Below are 19,160 nucleotides of genomic sequence, written 5' to 3'. Positions count from 1 at the left end.
GCAGGCATAAAAAAGATATTTGAGGTAACGTCTCACTCACAACTCTTCATGGCATGCTTCATCATTGACGACCTCCCACACATGAGCAAGTGGACTCAACCTTAAAAGGGAATTCTTAAATATTTTATTTTTTAAGGGCAAAAACAGAGGTCCAGATATAGAAATGAGAAATACCTAAGTGTGCAACAAAAAATGTTTCTTTTATTAACAGGAGCCTTTGGTATGATTAAAAAGAAAATCTGTGTGGTTCAGCGGTGAAATGAATGAATTATCTAGCCACATATAATTGCCAATATGTTTGCCAACATGTTTTAACTGATTGTAAAGCCTATACTGGTCTAAGATCTTCTTCAGGGCTCAGGAACCCCTTCCGCATGGTTTAATCTCAGTCCATGCAAAATAATCAGGCATGTGACTCTCATACCTGTCTACTGTGATGCAAAATGATACCTGTAGGCAAAAGTCTAAATCAGCGAGAGACATACTTAAAAGATTTAATTCTGGTATAGACGTCTTCTGTAATAGCAGTTTTCTGTGTGAATCAACTATTTCCTAAAGTATACCTGTATCAAAGCATACTCACCCCACCAGTGGGCACTGCAGTTCTCTAAAAAGGTATGTATTTCAAGTGTAAGGACTTAAACTGTAAGATAAATACAGTGCAAATTACATGCAAGTGTAGACAACTTTAATCATGCATACACAATCCAGGGGACTTACCCTCTCGTACGGTTTATCAATGCTTCGTGATCATGAGTGGTGGCGGACCGTTTCGTTGTAGTCACATACTCAACATACTGAAATAAGACTCTTGTAACAGGATAATATTACAGATTCAAAGGATGTTCAAAATGAATTTTGCAGTCCACTCTCTTGTTTGATTATAAATTTACATAGGGCCTGAGTTAGAAGCACTTTATCGCAGCCAAAGTAGTGATAAATTCATTGCACCATTTACAAGCTGGTGCTAACAGCTGATATCACCAATTTACCTGCGATAGTTGCCGCAAAAAACAACGCCACGGATGACACTGGCAACTAACGCTAATGAGATGCAGAGTAGGCGTTCCCCTGCAAAAACATGCAAAAAAAACACAACACCACTTTCACAATCAACTGCCAGATCCGCGATGCGAGTCAAAACCACGCGATAAGCAGCGGACGACTCCCTGCTGTAGGCAACGGAGCCCCGCACACAGCCACACCCGAAGAACAAATGACGCCATGGAGCTTCTCATCATGCAGCTCGGAGCCCCAACAGGGCGATAACACCCACTGCCACCTCCACCACCCCCTGGACCTGGACCACCCCCCCGACCACCACAGAGGTAGCACAGAGTAAGACAGCGGACCTACTGAAAACACACCACTCTCACAGACCTACTGCCTGCGGAAGTCATTGTCCACTATAGGCTCAAAAGGGCAACCATCCTCCTCATCCTGACCCACATTGCCCACAGGCTGACGGTACCAACACAGCGGACAACCAACATCCCTCCGCAGACAAAGCTGCTGGCTGTGCTGCACCTTCCAGCCAACAACTGCCAGAGTCAGAGGAGTCTCATAGCCAGCCCTATCAAAGTTCATCACACCTGTCCTGGATGCCATCCTCAGCTTCATACCCAGGTACCTTTACTTCCCCAACACTGCGCAGGAACAGCTGGAGACAAAGCAAGGCTTCTACGTCATAGCTGTATTCCCGGGCGTGTTGGGGGCAATCGACTGCACACATGTCCCACTTGTGCCCCCTGCAGATACTGCACACCACTATCGCAACAGAAAGCATCAGCATTCCATCAATGTGCAGGCAATAGTGGACCACTGGGGACTTTTCAACAATGTCGTCGCCAACTACCCAGGCAGTGTGCATGAGTACTTCATCTTCGGACAGTCCATCATCAACCAGCGCTTCCAGGATGGCACATATGGAATGGGACTGCTTGTTGGTAAGTGCCAAATCAACACATCACACACCCCAAAGCCACCAACACACAACGCACAACTGTAGGAATGCAGACGTGACCAATCCACATACAACATGTCAAACTACACGACCACCTACCAGACATGACAACACCACTCGTGGTCATACTGGGGTACCCCTGCACCCAATACAGTCATTTCATGGCACCACAGCCACACAACAGCTGAACGTGTGGAGATGCGGAATGCAGCCATGTGCGAGGATGCATGTGACCCGTGAATGAAAATGTACACAACGAGCAGTGAGGCGTGGATGTGCAGGACAGACCTGGCTATACAAACCATAGGCATGTCCATGCAGACCACAAATGCTGGTGACTGGAGAGTAGTGAGCAGTGGAAGCAACAATGCCACCCCAGCTGTGGAACAGATAGTAGAAGTGTCGCACGCTGCGTCCCCCCCTGTGTGCATGAGCATAGTGGGTTGGCCCTGAGTACGCCAGGGCTGCGCAGGGGTGTGGGGACAAACCCCGTTGCGCAGGGCGTGGTCCACTCCCAGGAAGGCCAACGTCACTGACAGTCCGGTACCGCCGTGGCATGCAACGAGGCCGACGCCGTGAGCAGCAGGGCCTGCGAACCTGTGCGCCTGCTGTACCCCAGTACGCTGATGCACAGACCAGGCCTGCCCGCCCCAGCACTCCAAGGCCACACAGCTCACCTGCCGACACCGTCGTGTGTCCAAGAGGGCCCAACACGTGCCCATGCAAGTTCCAAGCCCCAGTCACGCATGCTCAGCAGCCTCCTCAGACCCTCGCTGGCCTCCCCGACCCTGGCCCACATCACTCCTTAATTATTGACATGCTCCACCGGCGTCCTCTTCGGACCAGTAGTTCCCACATGTGGAACAGTGTCCTCAGGCGTGAATGGCAGTGACCCCATGTCCGTGGCAGCGGCCACAGCACAAGACTCCCTTCGATCAGTGTGGAATATTTGCATTAAGCCGGCCTGCGACACGTGATGCCACTAACCCTGTGCACCATGAGTGACTGTCATCAGCTGGCAGAACATTGTTGGTGTCTGAGCCTGTGGCATGGGGGTTTTCATTAGCAATGGGCAGGTACGGACCCGGTGTCGGGCCTGGGTCTGTGGCATTCATATGCGCCATGTTTGCGGACACAGCTGGAATGTGCACTCTGCATCATGCCCTGGGGCTAGGCCCCCCGTTCTACCCCGTGACACTCCGCAGAAGGCACATATGACACATATGAGACCCTGCTATGCCCTCATGACCCTACCCCAGTCTCCTGCAGTTCAGTGTCCTGTGTCGGTGGGTCTGTGTCTGCTGCTGTGCATCTGGGGCCATTAGCCCTGTGCGACTCGAGTCATTCCCCCTTGTTGTTCTGACATTGCATTTCTGAGTGCCTGATGACTGTTGGAGTTGTTGCCAGCACCAGCTACTTCCTGAGGGCTGGCTTACACACACCACACACACAGCCAACACACACAGCCAGCACTGGCGTCACTGTATTGGTGGGCCTGCCATCACATCCTGCTGAACCAAGTATTGACTCTTTTCTCCCTGCACAGGTGATCAAGGATATGCACTCTGCCCTTGGATGATGACACCCCTCCGAGACCCAAACACCCCCCCCCAGAGGCAGTACAATGCGGCCCACATACGCACCAGGGGCATCGTTGAACGCACATTTGGCGAGTTGAAGTAACATTTCAGGTGTCTGGACGGCACAGGTGGAAAGCTCCTGTACAGCTCGGACATCGTGTGCAAGATGATCGTTGCATGTTGTGTGTTGCACAACGTCTGTGTTCGCACCAATGCCCCATGGATCCCAGTTCCTGAGGTACCGGACGATGATGGTGACGATGAGGCAGGTGGCCCACATCCCACTGCAGCTGCGGCAGGAATGGCCCGTAGGAACTGCATCATTGACACTTACTTCCCATGAGCACATCACATTGTTGCCGCCCATGGCAATCGTGGAATAATTGAGGATGTCCAATAGCGATGCATGTGTGATTAAAACATATTTGCCTGTAACAGGTTGTACTTGTACATTGTCATGTTCCATCTCCCTGCGGTTTCAGGTGTGATTTGCCATGTTGTGCATATTTGCGGAACCTGTAGTGTCCTGTGGTCTGTTGTGCAGGGGTTGCTGTTTGTACCGGGATGTTCTCAATGTCGAGGTGTACTTCTGCTTATGTGCGTATGCTACTCGGTGGGCGAGTCGCTCCTGCGGCTCTGATTTGTCTGCCACTGGTCTCTTTCATGCGGTGTGCCGGTTCGTTCTGTTCTTGCACGGTGCTTGGATGTTGTGGTGTACATGTTGTCCTCTACTGTCGGTCAGGGTGCATCCGTAGTACTTCGCTGTTGATGCCTTTTTTCTGTGGCATTTTGCGTATGCTCTTCTTGTGCTTTTTCCCGTATTACGCGTGTGTATTGCTGCCCTCGCGCTAGTTGTCACTGTTTTCTTTTCGCGCTTTGGCATATCGCAGGTTTTTTGGTGTTGTGGTTTGTGTTTTTAACTCCGTCGAGGTGATTGTATCGCGGTTATTGTCCGTGGTTTCGGCAAACTATTGCATGGAACCGCCTTGTTGTGAATTCCACGTTGATACAGGGTTATTTTCCCGCGATGGGCTGCGATGTTGAGAGTTGCGTTAAGCTACTCTTGCGGTAGTTATCACACGTTCTTGTGAATGTGCCCCTTGGAGTGTTACTCTGATGTTGAAAATTCATATTCACTAAAGAATTGATACATTTTTTGAACAGTGTGTGACTGTGATGAGAAAGGTAGATAACTTAGCACCTTCACCTCTGTATTGAAAGTTTCCTTTCTAGTGAAATATGAAGTGCTGTGGACCTTAATGCTACATCCTGGAACTATACTGCATATCTACCTAAGGCAGGTCAATGAATAAAACCTCTCGGGTCCCTGATAGCATGCAAACTGACAAATACAACATAGAGGAACACTGCAATGTTGTTTCACATATATGGAAGAATGTCCTTCTAATTGTACGAGATAGAAGTGCACCAAAAAAGAATATAATGGTTAAGAGGCAGATAATATGCACAGGGGAACCTCTAAAGTGTGTCATGAGTTTTGCATCACAAAGTAAAAACACAAATAAGGATCATTTTGAATATACAGATATCTCCTTTGATTTCATCACCATAGTTGGTGTATATATTGAAAAGGAGGTGACACACTTTCTTCATCTAGGAATAGATGCTGGCCCCCACACCTAGTCAGCCCCCATTCTGCCTTAATACGACCAATGTATTCTAAACAGTGCAGTATTTTAAGCATGCTGCCATGCTAAGGCGTTCACATGCATGGATGTGTATGTGGCGACATATTGTATGGGGGTGGTAGAGGAGAATAGATATGTTAGGTCAGAGTAAAGTTTTGTCCAGCTTAGCCCTATGTTTGATGTTTCTAACCAGTATCTCCATCTTTGTTCAATGTACATTAGCTTCTTTGAAATGTTTGTGCTATTGGACGGCATCTGTTCGGCCACTGTCCTTGGTACATCAGTCTCTAAATGATCCTTTTCCAAATAATGTTGCTCATTTTTGTTGTTGTTTGTTTGCACATTATTGTACTCCAATTCATATTAAGGGTGGGCGGAGTTCACAGAGTTCTGCTATGTGGAACTACGTGAAGTGACATAAAAACTTTGTGGAGTTCCGCAAGCGGTGGAGTGTGATGTGAACTACCGTTTACGCTGATCTTCCTGTCGCACTGGTAGAAATTGTACCAGAGCGGGGAAAAACTTTGCTGCGCTATACACAGCGGTGTTTTCTGCACTCAGCGAGCTCTGTAGAGTGCAGAAAACTCTGCAAACTCTGTGTACGGAGCAGGGTTCACTACTCAGCCCTAATATTTATTCATTCTGATTTTGACCTTGTGTTGTCATCCCTATATATGTTAGGCCACATGGACATGTGCGCCTGTAGACAGCATTAGCAGAGTCTCAGTTAGTAAAATGTTTGAGAACCCAAGGAGCGTGCATCCTTAAGTCGAGTTGCTCCACTCTTTTATTATATTTACATATGTTATAGTGGCCTCAAGAGAAATGACCTACAACTGGTAGAAGATTCCATGTAGGTGTTATTACTTTCTGAGTGCTGGATACTTTTATTGGTTGTGTGTGGAGTAATTGGTCTTTAAGGGACTTTCCCCGTCTAAATAAAAACATGGGTTTCACAGAATCAAGTGATCCAGAAGTAAGTGTCTGCCAATGCTTGTTGTTGATTTTTGTATGCTGTTCCAATGTATCCCAAATGTGGTGACACAAATGAGGCATTCGGTCTCAGGTCTCTGATACATTTCAATAAGAAGATTTCTTGGATTATTTGACACCCTCTTGCCTGCTTTTCTTATTTTCCTCATAGGATGTTGTTCTATTGAATCTTGTTTTTCCATACAGTTTCTCGGTAATCTTAAAAATTATCCCACTGGGAGATTGACACAGAGACGTTTGGGATTAAAACTGTCTTACCTCAGAAGGTTGTTATGAGCTGTTGGTTTGTAGACTACTTCACATTTGAGGCTCTTTCCCAATCAGGCAATCAATGGCACGTTCCATTGAAGCGCTTATCTTTTTTATGCCCTTAAATGGTAGATTTAAATGCTTCCAACAGATTTGAATGATGTCCTCATACACAATCTATCTGCAAATGTAGCCATCTTCTAAATTAATTCTTCTAAGAATTTGGCATTCACGGTGCTTTGGACTACATATCCCTGTTGCCTATGCAATACGTAATTGTGAACACGTCCATGCAAATGGACACCTCAGCACAGCAACACGCTTAAATTGCCGCTCCGTTTGGCATACAGCACCCGTATTATGGCAGAATGGAGGATGACTACGTTTGGCTGCCAACATTTACTCCTTGACGAAGTAAGTGTGTCCCCTCCTTTTTAATATATATACCTATTATGTTGACAAAATTTCAAAGGCGGCATCAGTGTATTTGAAACGATCCTTATTTGGGACCAAAGGGTTTGCTTTTACATTGTGTCGCTAAAGTCGTGACACACAGTAGAGGTTCCTCTGTGTTTATTATTCAACTTTTAACCGATAAAACATTTTGGGCGCATTTCAGTCTCGTCCATTTAGATGGGCATTCAAATCCACGCCCGTCCTAGCGAATTTTGCAAGAAAATTTGAAAAAAGACCTCCTGAATAGTTGTTAAGCATATACAGGGCAAAATGTGTCCCTACCGCTATATATGGCGCTGGTGTATGGGGCTATTCTGATACCCAGCCGCTACAGTTGGTGGAGAATGCCTTTTTAAGATTTCTTTTGGCTGTCCCAGGCAGTTCTTCCACTTATACATGTCACGCAGTGGTGGGGATACACTATGTAACAGACTTAATAAAAATACAACCAGTTCTTTTGTGGCATAGGATTTGGACCACCACGAAAACCAATTTTAACAGGGACATTATAAGAGATTGTACTAAGCTCGATCGGGCTGTTGACATCCCATGGCTGAAATATATAAAAGATTTTATGAACGATTTGGAACATCAGGAATATTATGAGGATCCAAGCTCTACACTTTCTGTCAGTAGAAAAGATCTCAAAAGAGAGTGTATGACTCTTTTAGAGATAAATAGATTCTCAACAGAAACAGCGAAGCCAACAGTCCAGTCCAATCAATTGATGATGACCACGTACGGCATTCAGCCGTATCTTAAAAACATTGAAGGTTTACCGGATAGATCCGTCCTGAATCGTTTTAGGTTTGGTAATGGTATCTTCCATTGATTAATAACTTTTCCTGAAATGACCGATTGGTCATAAATGTTAAGTTAATGTCCATGTGCTGATGTGTCAGCACAGTCCATAATACATGCAGTCCTTTTCTGTAAATTTTATGTAGTACAAAGAAAGAGGTGGATCTTGCCAATCTTAAAGCTACTAGGTTTTAGACAATGCCGCCCTGCCTTTTTATTTTTGCAATCCTTAAATAATGAAGATCTTACTAGGTCTATAGCTTGCTTTTTAAAGAATGTAATCAGATGCAGATAAACTATCATATTATAAATTATAACAATGACTATTTTTAGGTGCTGTAAAAAAGATCGGTACCTTGTTTGGATATTTGTATAACAATATTGTAAATATTTGTGTTTTATTGACTATGAAATATTAATGACAAATACAAATATTTTATTGTACCTGCTTTTATGATGTTTTTGTAAGAAATCGAATAAAGCATATTGAATTGAATTAGGATGGGCATTCTTCCATGTATGTAAAACAACAACCTACGTAAACTTATATTGAAACAAGAGAGTGGGCTACAAAATTAATTTGGCTCATCATGTGAATCTACTGTATTATCCTGTTATAAGACTCTTGTTCCAATATGTTCCGTGTGTGATTACAGGGAAAACCCCATTTGTGGACATAGAGCATTAAAAAACCCTGCAAGAGGGTAAGTCCCCTGATTGTGTATGCATGATTGAAGTTGTCTATATGCGCACGTAATTTGCACTGTTTTTTGTAGTTTTAAGGCCAGATGTATGACCGTTTTTTTGCAGTCGCAAACAGGAAATCATCCCGTTTGTGACCGCAAAATAGGTTTGTGCAATATACAAACACTATTTTGTGAGTCTGTAACCTATTACTGACCAGCAAAAATAGATTTTGCGACTCACTATTAGGAAGGGGGATGCCCAAGGCGTCCCTTCCTAATAGCGAGTTGCACTTCTATGTACGATTGTTTTTTAACTGCAATTGCGGTCGCAAAACAAACGCAGTTTACCACCTACCTCAAATAAGTGGTAAGTCACTCGCAAACGGGAAGGGATCCCCAGGAGACCACTGCCTACTATTAAAAAAAAATGATACAGAACTGTTTCATTTTTCTTTTTTAAATGCATCCCGTTTTCCTTTATAGAAAATGGGATGCATTTAAAAGAAACCTGCTTTTGGATTTGCATATTGCTGGGGCTAAACTGGGGTGGCGAAGTGAGCTAAAGAACGATGATGGGTTCAACCCAGATCTGTGACTGGGGGTGAGTGTCTGAAAAGTTTTGGCGCTCCGTCCATCATCTCCTTGTGTTTGCTTTGTTCGCCCTAAGTTGGCAGGGTATGCCCAGACATGGGTCCCTTGCTCACTTTGCCACTGGATTCAAGATAGCCTGGCTGATGAGGGGTGTTACCCCGAAACCGGTCCCAGGATGCTTGTTTTTGATACAGGGAAGACCTAGCTTGGCAGTTTGGGCTGGACTGCTCCATTGAGGCACAGGATCAAGACTGATTTACATATAGCTGAGTCTGTACTGGGGTGGCCAAATCTGTGACTGGAAGTGAGTGTCTGAAAAGTTTTGGCGCTCCCTCCATCATCTCCTTGTGTTTGCCAAGTAAACTAACAACAAAAATTATCCACTGAATAACTGCAGTATAACCATTGACACTACAAGTAATGCATTATGCTCTGTTTGTCACTCCAGTTGCAGTAAATAGCTTCCTGCAGAAAGCACTGAATGATGTCTTGCCCACTCTGAACATACTGTAGAAAAGGTGTACATCGGATTTTATGTTCTCTATTCACCAATTCACCCAGTAAGTCTGTAAAAGTTTCAAAAGACAGTTTTTTCACTAAAGCCCAACCACATCCACTTTGGCATGCATGCTGGTGCCATTGCATGATCTTGTCTGACAAACGTAGTGCTAAGTATTCTGCAGTGATCACAATGAAAAAGATTTCGCAGTTACTTATATACACTTTAACTTCTGCAATTGACATGCATCGAAATTATAAACTGCCAAAAATCATAAAGGCCAATCCACGTCCATCCCGTTTTCACGAGACTGAAAACAAACACTGGGTCTACCCAGTTCTTGGGATAAACCTAGGTATGTAGACTGTAACATACAAGCATTAGCAAAGAATTGGCAAAAACAAAAATATATTAAAAATGTGTCATGGCACCAGACATATAGTGCAAATGCATCGTGATGCTACTCATCCCGCATCATTCAGTGAGTATGTGCTTTCACCATATGGTATGCCTGCTCCTACTGAACGACACCTGCACCTTTTATAGTAATGTCTATTCTGGGCCCACTTTGGTTCTCACTTAGTTTAGCATATTAGATGTTTTAGGCTGCTTCTGCTTGCTTGCACAGCCGCACATAATACTTTTGGTTTTTGTGACATTATTATAGAAATATGCGTTGCATGATGTTTTGTTATTCAATGGTTTTAGATCAGATAATCTTTATCTGGTATACAAAAAGTAGAACCATAAAAGCATACATTCAAATATATGTTAAAATCAATAAAAACCACAAGGAATTAAAGTAGCAAAGTAATTATTGTCATGGTAGAAAAATCAGTTAAACATCAAAACAACAAGAATCAGCTTATCATGTCGTAATACAGTAATATATATTACAATTTTATCAACTAGTAGAAGAAGAGCACCATAGAGGTATATTTCAGACTAAACCACAGTATAGCAGAACAAATGTGCAGTGAAAGAGCTTAATGCGGTTGCAAGCACCTAAGGGAGAGTACAGAAGATGTAGCTTGTCCCTATTATGTAGCTCTAACTACAACGAATACGAAATGCAATTGTTTATTTTCCCACAAGCTTTCTCAGAGGGGTAGCAGCTAATAAAAATTTGTAGTATTTATACTTCTTTAACTATTGTATTTAGAGTTGCTTTTAGAAATTTCTTATTTTATATAGGTATTTTCGCTTATGATAAATTTTTTCTGTATTGTCTGCATTTGTTCATTATTATGGCAAAATTTAATAAAACATTTTGAACTCAAAAATTTGTAGACTATCTGGCAAATAAACTCTGTCTGGAGCAGCTGTTGATAACACAGGGCTGTCTACAACTTCTAACATTCACATGCTGCAATAAAGGATTCAAACATTGTTTTCAAGGTACAGTTTATAGTTTACAGAAAAATAAAATGTGTAAAAGAGAGGGAGCCATTAATGTATAACAAGGACAAAAGTCTGAAGGCCTGATTACGAGTCTGCCGGTCTTGCAATTGCCAGACTCGCAGGGGGTGGCGGTCAACCGTTTTGCTGATTACAACTTTCAAAGTCGAATCAGTGGTGAACCAGTGGAACAGTCATTCCCTGGCGGTGGTGCAGTTGCACCACAACACAACTGTCAGGAATCAGAATCAAGGCGCCTTCATGTTAGGCGGAGGTCAGACAGTGGTTGCTAATTAGGAATAAATTACACAACTGCAACAGTTTCCCATGTTCAATTCCTGTCCTTATGGTTATATGAACTGCAACTTCCATGAGGCAATGGGGTTCTTGTAGTTCTGATGCGTTGACTCCTGGCTTTAAAAAACAAGCATTGGCATAGCCAATAGGTCTCGCCTTTGGGACCTTATAAGTATTTAGCTATGCAGCACAATATCCTTGGTGCAACAACATCAACTGTTGCATGGCTAAACACTTATAAGGTCCCAAAGGTGAGACCTATTGGCTATGCCAATGCTTGTTGCTGTTCTTGCCGTGAACTTTCTGAAAAAAATGTGGAGGAGGTTGCACAATTTATTTGCTTTTGGACTGGCAGAGGCAGTAAATTGCGTCAGGTGAACCTTTGTGCCACGATTACAGTAGTAAACATAAATAGAAACTCGAGTTACCCGACAGTAAAACTCGAATGACCCCTGCCAGACTTCCTATCATCCAGTCTCGATTCTCACACTCTACTCGTCAATAGCAGCAGCGTTGTATTTATTGCTTGGAAATCAGACTTTCGTTGCTGCGCAGCACCAAATGTGGTCTGCAGCATGTGGCAATGACGACTCAGCAACGGCGTCACCTGCAGGAAAAGTGCAAAATTGCATGGAAGGCTGGAAGTGGCCAAAACACACAAATGTGGCTGACCGATAAAACACGGAACAAGAAAACCCAGGAGCCAAGAACATCAGACTAGCGATTTAAGAAAGAGATAAGCGAAATGTATTATTGAGGGAGTTAAAATCCCCAAAAGTGAGACAACAAAACATCAGGAAAAGTATTTTCCACATTAAAATCATCTCCTGACAAAAGAAGCTGGCCGGTGTAACAACACACTGGGGAGATAAATGCGCTGACATCCATAAAGAGCACTGTGTATGAATTGAATAAGTGCTTGCATGATATGAAGCAGTGCACTAAAGAGATCCTGGAACAGACACCAAGAGGCAGCACTGGCAGTAGTAGCAGAAGAAAAGGTGACTGAAGTAATTACCACAGAGTTAGTGTGTGCATTCCAAGGCCAGAACATCAGACCTTGAAGCAGAGCAAACCTTAGGTAAACAATGCAACACATAGCAAGCAGCACATGACTAATTCTGCGCGTTTTCATTAAGACAGGATAATGAGAATATGCCTTGCCCATTGTGTTTCCCTCAGTAAAATTGTGTTTTTTTAAAACAAGCTAACTCGAACGTATCCTCGGGCAGTTAGGGTTTAAGGTGTTAAGCCCTTGCTTCCATAGAAGTTAATTGTTTAATGCAAAATGAAGAGCGTATTCACGTGTGCAATTTAATTTGAAAACCCACATGTAAAAAAAGATAGGATCTAAGGGTGGTAATTGTAGCATTTGTGAACAAGCATTGGCCGCGCGCGCGCCTCGCGCTCATATTTAAACAAGCATCAAGGCACCGGCGCTTTACTTTGAACATTAAAAGAAAGCGCGGGTTCCGTGATTATAGCAAAAGTAAAGAAATAGATGTTTTTTTCTATTTCTTTACTTTTGCGAAAGTGAAAGTCATCACGGTTCTAATGACCCGTGAAAGACTGCTGGCGGCAGGCTGTGCGCTTGCACGCTTGCATGAACGCAAGCGCTAGGCCAGCCAGCAGCACTTTGAAAACTCACCTACTAAATGTCTCTCCGAGCAGCGCATAAGCGCTGACTCAGCGAGAACTAAAAATGATGTTGAATGTCGGTGAGCGTGCGTAATTCCTAATCATTTGATCTTAGATGCGGAACTGCACAAGACGTTTTTACCGCCGTCCAGAGGATTTTCCTTTCTCCGTCTTTTGCACCTTGTGGATTCTGGTACCACGTATCGTTTACAAACCTCCATGGGACAGAACACTGAGGAGGGTTCAAAGTTATTACTAGTGAGACGAACGATCTCATTAGTGCCTCACGTTATTCTTCAGATGAACGAAGAGAGCGCCGGATTGCTAAGCACTCTGTGGATTGCATCAAAGAAAAAGGCTTACAAAGTCCCTTCATAGACTGCAACAATATTACAGAATAGTGATGCTTGCTTTTGGGATAAGCATCAGTCGTTTCATGGGTTCATGCTGAGTCGCGGTAGGAATAAGACTAGCAATACTTACCCCTATGCTGTTATGGTTATGTGGACCTGGAATCGTTTTCTTTTTCTTTTCTTTTGGTCATTGACATTTACCTTAAAGAATCAATAGCCTATTTGATTCTAGGGAGCATGTATCCTAAGGATTCCTACATTTTCTAAAGAAAAAAATGTTTCGCAATTTTTCAAAAGACAAAACATTTGTTGGCTGATTATCTCTCAGAAGAGCAGTTTATTATTTATTTTGAAGGCTTCTGAGTCCATATAGTTTCACCTTTCACTTTGGCATGTATAAAAGGTCATGAGTGAATGACTTCATTGTTTTATACCTCTCTATTCTCAGGTTTTGAAGGAATGAGGAACGTAGATTCGAAAGTTATTCACTGTATGGAAGAAATGAGCAACGCTTGTTTTGAGGTAATGGAGTTTCCATTCTTTAGTGAGACTTTATGAGAGTAGTCACAATTCCTGTTGGCAATTATTCTTTTCTTCTTTTCAGGTGTTATTGCTCTTTCCCCGCTGTTCCCTTCCTAATCCCTTTCCCCTGCTCAAACACCCTAACACTCTGATACTTTCAATATACAGAATTGGGGGTCTCTAAAGGTAGACCAATTAGTGCATCGTTCCGATCCTGAGGATTTCTCTTCCGCACACATGCAGGGAAGACTGACAGCAATATAACTCAGTCCCTCTTAGCATATTACGATTTTGGCCACCACTAGCATTTAATGGTGGGAGCCCCACCATGAAAAGGCTGGCAGTGGAGAAACAAAGGGAAACCTACATGGCCCCCATGTGCCCCCCTGCCATGGGGATTCAAGAAGGTGGGCACAGCATGTGCCTCCCTGTCCATATCCCCACAACTTTCTAGCATGTCACCGTCCATGCCATGCTGGAACTTTTTTGCCGTTCATATTCTGATGCCTGTTTTCCAGGCACCACCATGGAAAAGGCAAAGGCCTGCCGACCGTATTACGAGTGGTCCTTGCAAGGGTTTGGAGCAGCGGAGGTGGCATAGTGCCTTCGCAGCTGCACCAAACTCTAGGATAAAAATCAGCTATGCCAAATCTAAATCTAGTTAAATTAAATCTTTGTGAGTGGGAAAGGGGAAACATCAAATATGGTTCCATGTTCAAAGTAGTAACAAGAGGTATGCATTTGATTACTGCTTCTTTTTAGACTCATTCATTGGCGTTTGATGGGCACATATGGCAAAATAAATAATTTTTGAGTTGTAATTTTGGGATGAATGCAATTAGAAGTGGGTTATGATGACAGTTGTCTCTCCCCAACAGTGCAAAAGGTTCCTTTACATAAGATAGCCAAGGGAGGTTCTGTGCTGCATCTAAAGACTTACAAACATTGATTAAAGCCTGAGTAAGCACAATTTCTTTTTTAACCTATATTGATCTCCAGAGCATTAAGGGTGCTATTTTGACATGATCTATTAATGGTACAAGTCCAAGATCTGCATGACAGAGATAAATGGGGAGGCTATTTGGGACAGACAAAAGTCTTCTTAAAATGTTATCTTCGGTCACCTGAAGGACATCCACATTACAGTAATCTCAAAACCCTTCTACATGAGTCACCATGGCATGACAGTGTGGGATATATATTAGTCATGGCAGCTAGGGGTTTATTGGCCAGCTTCCTCACAAATCTTAAAACTGCCTTGGAACGAGTATTTGTTTCCTGGTCTAAATCAGATAAAGCCATGTACATTTATTATCAAAGGTGACACCAAGGTATGAAAAGTAGGGCGCACATTACAGTTTCTCACCATTGTTATATTGAGACTTTAGAGCAGTACTGGTCTTCCCTATGACCATAACATGAGACTTAGGGTGTTTGTCTTTAAGCCCAAACCATTCATGAAAAGATGGAACCTATTTAAATGGTTCTGCAATTAAAACACAATCGTCAGCGTACAGGACAGCGAGTAGCTTCCTGGGTCCAACCTTTGAAACCATCAACCTCTTCTACATAAATAAATTCTGTGACTATTCTTGGAATTCCGCCTGCACATTTTATACACGGACGTTTAGAATACATAACACTATGTTGTACTATTTTCTGCTCGGTCAGCAACAGCTCCTCACATTTTTGACAAAACATGGTAGACCAGCTGCAGCTTTTCTAACACAGCAGTTTTATCATTTAAACTGTGTTTTGTCCCTTTGTGGGCAGGGAGGAGAATTCCGGCAGAGAGACCTATCCTGGAACAAACGCACGCCAGGTATGGGATCTGATACTATTCGCAGAGATCACTAACATATCCCTTTGCTTACACAGCAAGAACAGGCCTAGACAGATAGATAATTTGCCATGGTTGGATTGTTTATTGTATACAGTCTGCTAGTAATGTTGATTACTTTGCTTAATTGTGTTTATCGACTTTTGGCAGCACATCTGCTTGATAATAGACTACAATAGTTTCAATAAATGTATTGTAAACTTTCATTGTTTCTTTCCTTTGTTTACTAAGAGCATGCATGAGTAAGATATGAAAGGCAATCATCTGTTTCCATGGTTACCTTGGGGACAAGAGGTGTGTGCTGTAGGTTTACCAAAGTCACCTGTTACTCTGGGAAGATTATGAGTTCAGGTAAAGCACTGCGAGCTAGTCCTGATTTGGGCTGCCAGGTACTGACATGATGGAGAGACACAGTCCTTACATTCTGATATCTTGTCACCCCAAGGCACAGTTTTGCTTACCAGCAGAATCCCTGCGACAATTTTTTAAGGCAGACGCCACTTGCTGCAGTAAATAAAAAGATCATATTGAACTGCCCTAATGCAGCAAGTGACACAATCCATCAGCACATGGGATCCAGAGGCTGTCCAATAAATGTAAAAACCTAAAATTTTAAGGACCTCAAGGGGTGGAGATAAACAACAGGGAGTGGGGGGAATAAAATAAAAATAAAGCTGGATTCGGTAGAGGGCTTGAAAACACGTTCACTCTGATAGAGTGTTTAATGAAAAATTAAAAAATAGGGCTACTTTCCTGGAGCAAGGGAGTAATGTTGGTGTAAGTGGGACTAAAGGCATCCCTTCCCCATGGTTGAACTCATGAAGCCTAATTTTGTTTTTTAACAAATCTTACAGGCATATTACCAATTTGGTACTGTATGTATATGGATTTCTTTCTTTTCATTTTTTCTAGAGTACAGTGCACTCAAAATTGAGTATTTGACAGGAGTGGGATCAGGGAGTATTGTTTGGTCCTGAAGAAAAGACTTGGGTAGGGTTTGAAACATGTAGACTACAGAAATTCAGGAACATAAGTCCATTAGTTTCTCCTTTTTCTCTCTAATTTTTAATCATAGCAGATAGAGGCACAAAAAATGTGTTTTCCTACTAGCCATGTATGTTTAGTTTTGGTTTTCCATGTATAATAAAAATGCCCCACTCCTATTTGTCTTGTCATCCTACATAGAATACAACAATAAGTGCTTCCATGTAACCCGTTGGTCGTAGCGGAATGGGAAGAACCCAGTGATGAAGCATGCCACCAAGGGGAAACGCTGCTGGGTGAGCGTTATTTAAAGAAAATTGCCTGTTTTCTACTCAACATCTGAAGGGGAAAGATAGTCAAAGAAAATGCAAACCATATTTTTGACAGTGATCAATAAATGGATAACCAAACTTGAATAAACCACTTGGGTTAGCCAATCCTGCCCTTGATCAAACATCACGAAAATAGAATTTGTTTTGGAGCATCTGAAAATGGTCTATGGGGGGTGGACAGAGATTTTACGCTGAAGATTCTGTGGGCTACTAATGCAGTGCCTACGAAAAGGTTGTGACAAGAAAAATATGCAAATGTTTTCTAATATGTTTTTGAACTGCCCACTGGTAATATAAGGCAATGTTCCCATTGTGTTCAATTCAAAACTGTACATGGAGTACTAATTCTATGTAAATAGTGGTGAGAATATGGATGCTAACAAAACATTTCACCATATTTACCAGAATTTAAATGCAAATCTTCAGGTTTGAATACTAAATAACATTCTAGTTCAGAAAACATGCTCTTAACAGTCTCTAAGCCCCATTTATAAGACATAGGACCAGGAGTAATTATTTTCTCCATGGCGACCTTAAATAAAAGGAATATGTAAAGTTTCTGTAGGATCAAAAATATCAAATGGGACCTTATCCTAAACAATTCAATCAGAGACTGGAAATGCAGAAATGTTCACAAGAGACGGGTCTCTTTTCACTTTATGTGAAGAAGAATGAGGCTTCAGTACTTCAGCTACCAATCCTGCAGCAGAGCGTTATAGAAGGTAATGTCAATTCAGAAGCAAAAAGAAAACTGTAACAAAAACAATCCAAATGAATAGGAAAATAAGTAAAATGGAAAACCAAATATAGGACCATGGAGGAATCGGATAAGTCTATTTCAGCCAGAGAAAAAATGAACATACACCCTGAAGTGATGTAAGTGAAGGTGAAGAATCTGAAGAAATATCATCAATATTGGCAAAGTAACCAACGACAATCTGTACATAAACTGGGACCTCACCTGGTAAAAGACAACTGGCAGACTCCTTCAAAGCTGGTTGGTAATAAACAACTTCCTTGTTAGGAGTAACAGTAGAAAACTGTAAATTCACATTCGCAGTAGTAACAAGAAGAAGTAAAAGCTCAGCATCTGAAGACCCCAACCAGGCAGAAGCAATATTTGTATTATTTAATGCTTGTAGGGGGATTTCATGTGTGGTAGTGAGAGGAAGAAGGTAACTACAGATGAGCCCTAAAGGCCTACTGTGTAGGACTGGCCAAATGGTGTAGCTTGATCAAATCTACTGGAACAAAATGTTTGTTTCTAGAACCATCACGCTGTGGCAAAATCACAGTTCTGGTACCTTTGATGCCACGGACTGACACCAGTGTTCGATGTGTGGGCTAAACTCATTCTTGTCTGTAATCTTACCCAGCCATATGCAAATCAGTCTTGACACTGTGCCCAATGGGAATAGTCCAACCCAAACTGCCAGGCCAGGTCTTCCCTGGACTGGAAACAAGCATCCGAAGACCAGTTTCAGGGTTTCAACCCTCTTCAGCAAGTATAGCTTGACTCCAGTGGCATGGAGAGCACGGGACCCACGTCTGGGCATACGCGTCCCACTCGGGGGTGACAAATGCAAAAACAACAATTGATGGACAGAATGCAGAACAATGTCATACATTCACCCCAGTACAGAGATCTAGGCCTAACTCCATCGTTTTTTTTCTCACCATTCCATTCGAGTTTGAACCCAGCCATATGCAAATCAGTCTTGACCCTGTGCCCAATGGGAACAGTCCAGCCCGAACTGCCAGGCCAGGTCCTCGCTGGACTGGAAACAAGCATCCGAGGATCGGTTTTTGGGTTTCACCCCTCTTCAGCCAGGATAGCTTGACTTCAAATGGCATGGAGAGCACAGGACCCACGTCTGGGCATACCCGTCCCACTCGTGGTTGACAAATGCAAAAACAACAATTGATGGACAGAATGCAGAACAATGTTATACATTCACCCCAGTACAGAGATCTGGGCCTAAATCCATCCTTTTTTTTGCTCAACATGCCATTCCAGTTTGAACCCCGCCATATGCAAATCAGTCTTGACCCTGTGCCCAATGGGAACAGTCCAGCCCGAACTGCCAGGCCAGGTCCTCCCTGGACTGAAAACAAGCATTCTAGCACCTAGGAACTGGGGTGGCGAATTGAGATAAAGAATGATGATGGATTCAACCCAGATCTGTGACTGCGGGTGAGCGTCTGAAAAGTTTCAGCGCTCTGTCCATCATCTGCTTGTGTTTGCTTTGTTTGCCTTAAGTTTGCAGGGTATGCCCAGACATGGGTCCCTTGCTCACTTTACCACAGGATTCAAGCTAGCCTGGCTGAT

The 19,160-nt window shown here is 42.9% G+C and overlaps 1 protein-coding gene across 2 annotated transcripts in view; it reads left to right on the top strand.

The window, feature by feature from the left end:
- LOC146798199 (uncharacterized) overlaps positions 1-16,843 on the top strand; it is a 485,077-nt gene extending 468,234 nt beyond the window's left edge. Inside the window, exons 4-5 of one of the 2 annotated variants that reach the window (XM_085627943.1) lie at positions 13,602-13,675; positions 16,701-16,843. In XM_085627943.1, coding sequence (XP_085484069.1) covers positions 13,602-13,675; positions 16,701-16,727 — 101 coding nt within the window. In that variant the 3' untranslated portion in view covers positions 16,728-16,843. The remainder of the gene's footprint in view (positions 1-13,601; positions 13,676-16,700) is intronic. The other variant, XR_014969125.1, reaches the window with a different exon arrangement.
- The last annotated feature ends 2,317 nt before the right edge of the window (positions 16,844-19,160 follow it).

The sequence above is a fragment of the Triturus cristatus genome, chromosome 9, assembly GCF_964204655.1.
Source record: "Triturus cristatus chromosome 9, aTriCri1.1, whole genome shotgun sequence".
NCBI lineage: Eukaryota > Metazoa > Chordata > Amphibia > Caudata > Salamandridae > Triturus > Triturus cristatus.
Note: the sequence above shows the minus strand (reverse complement) of the source record. Positions and strands in the feature narration are given on the sequence as shown.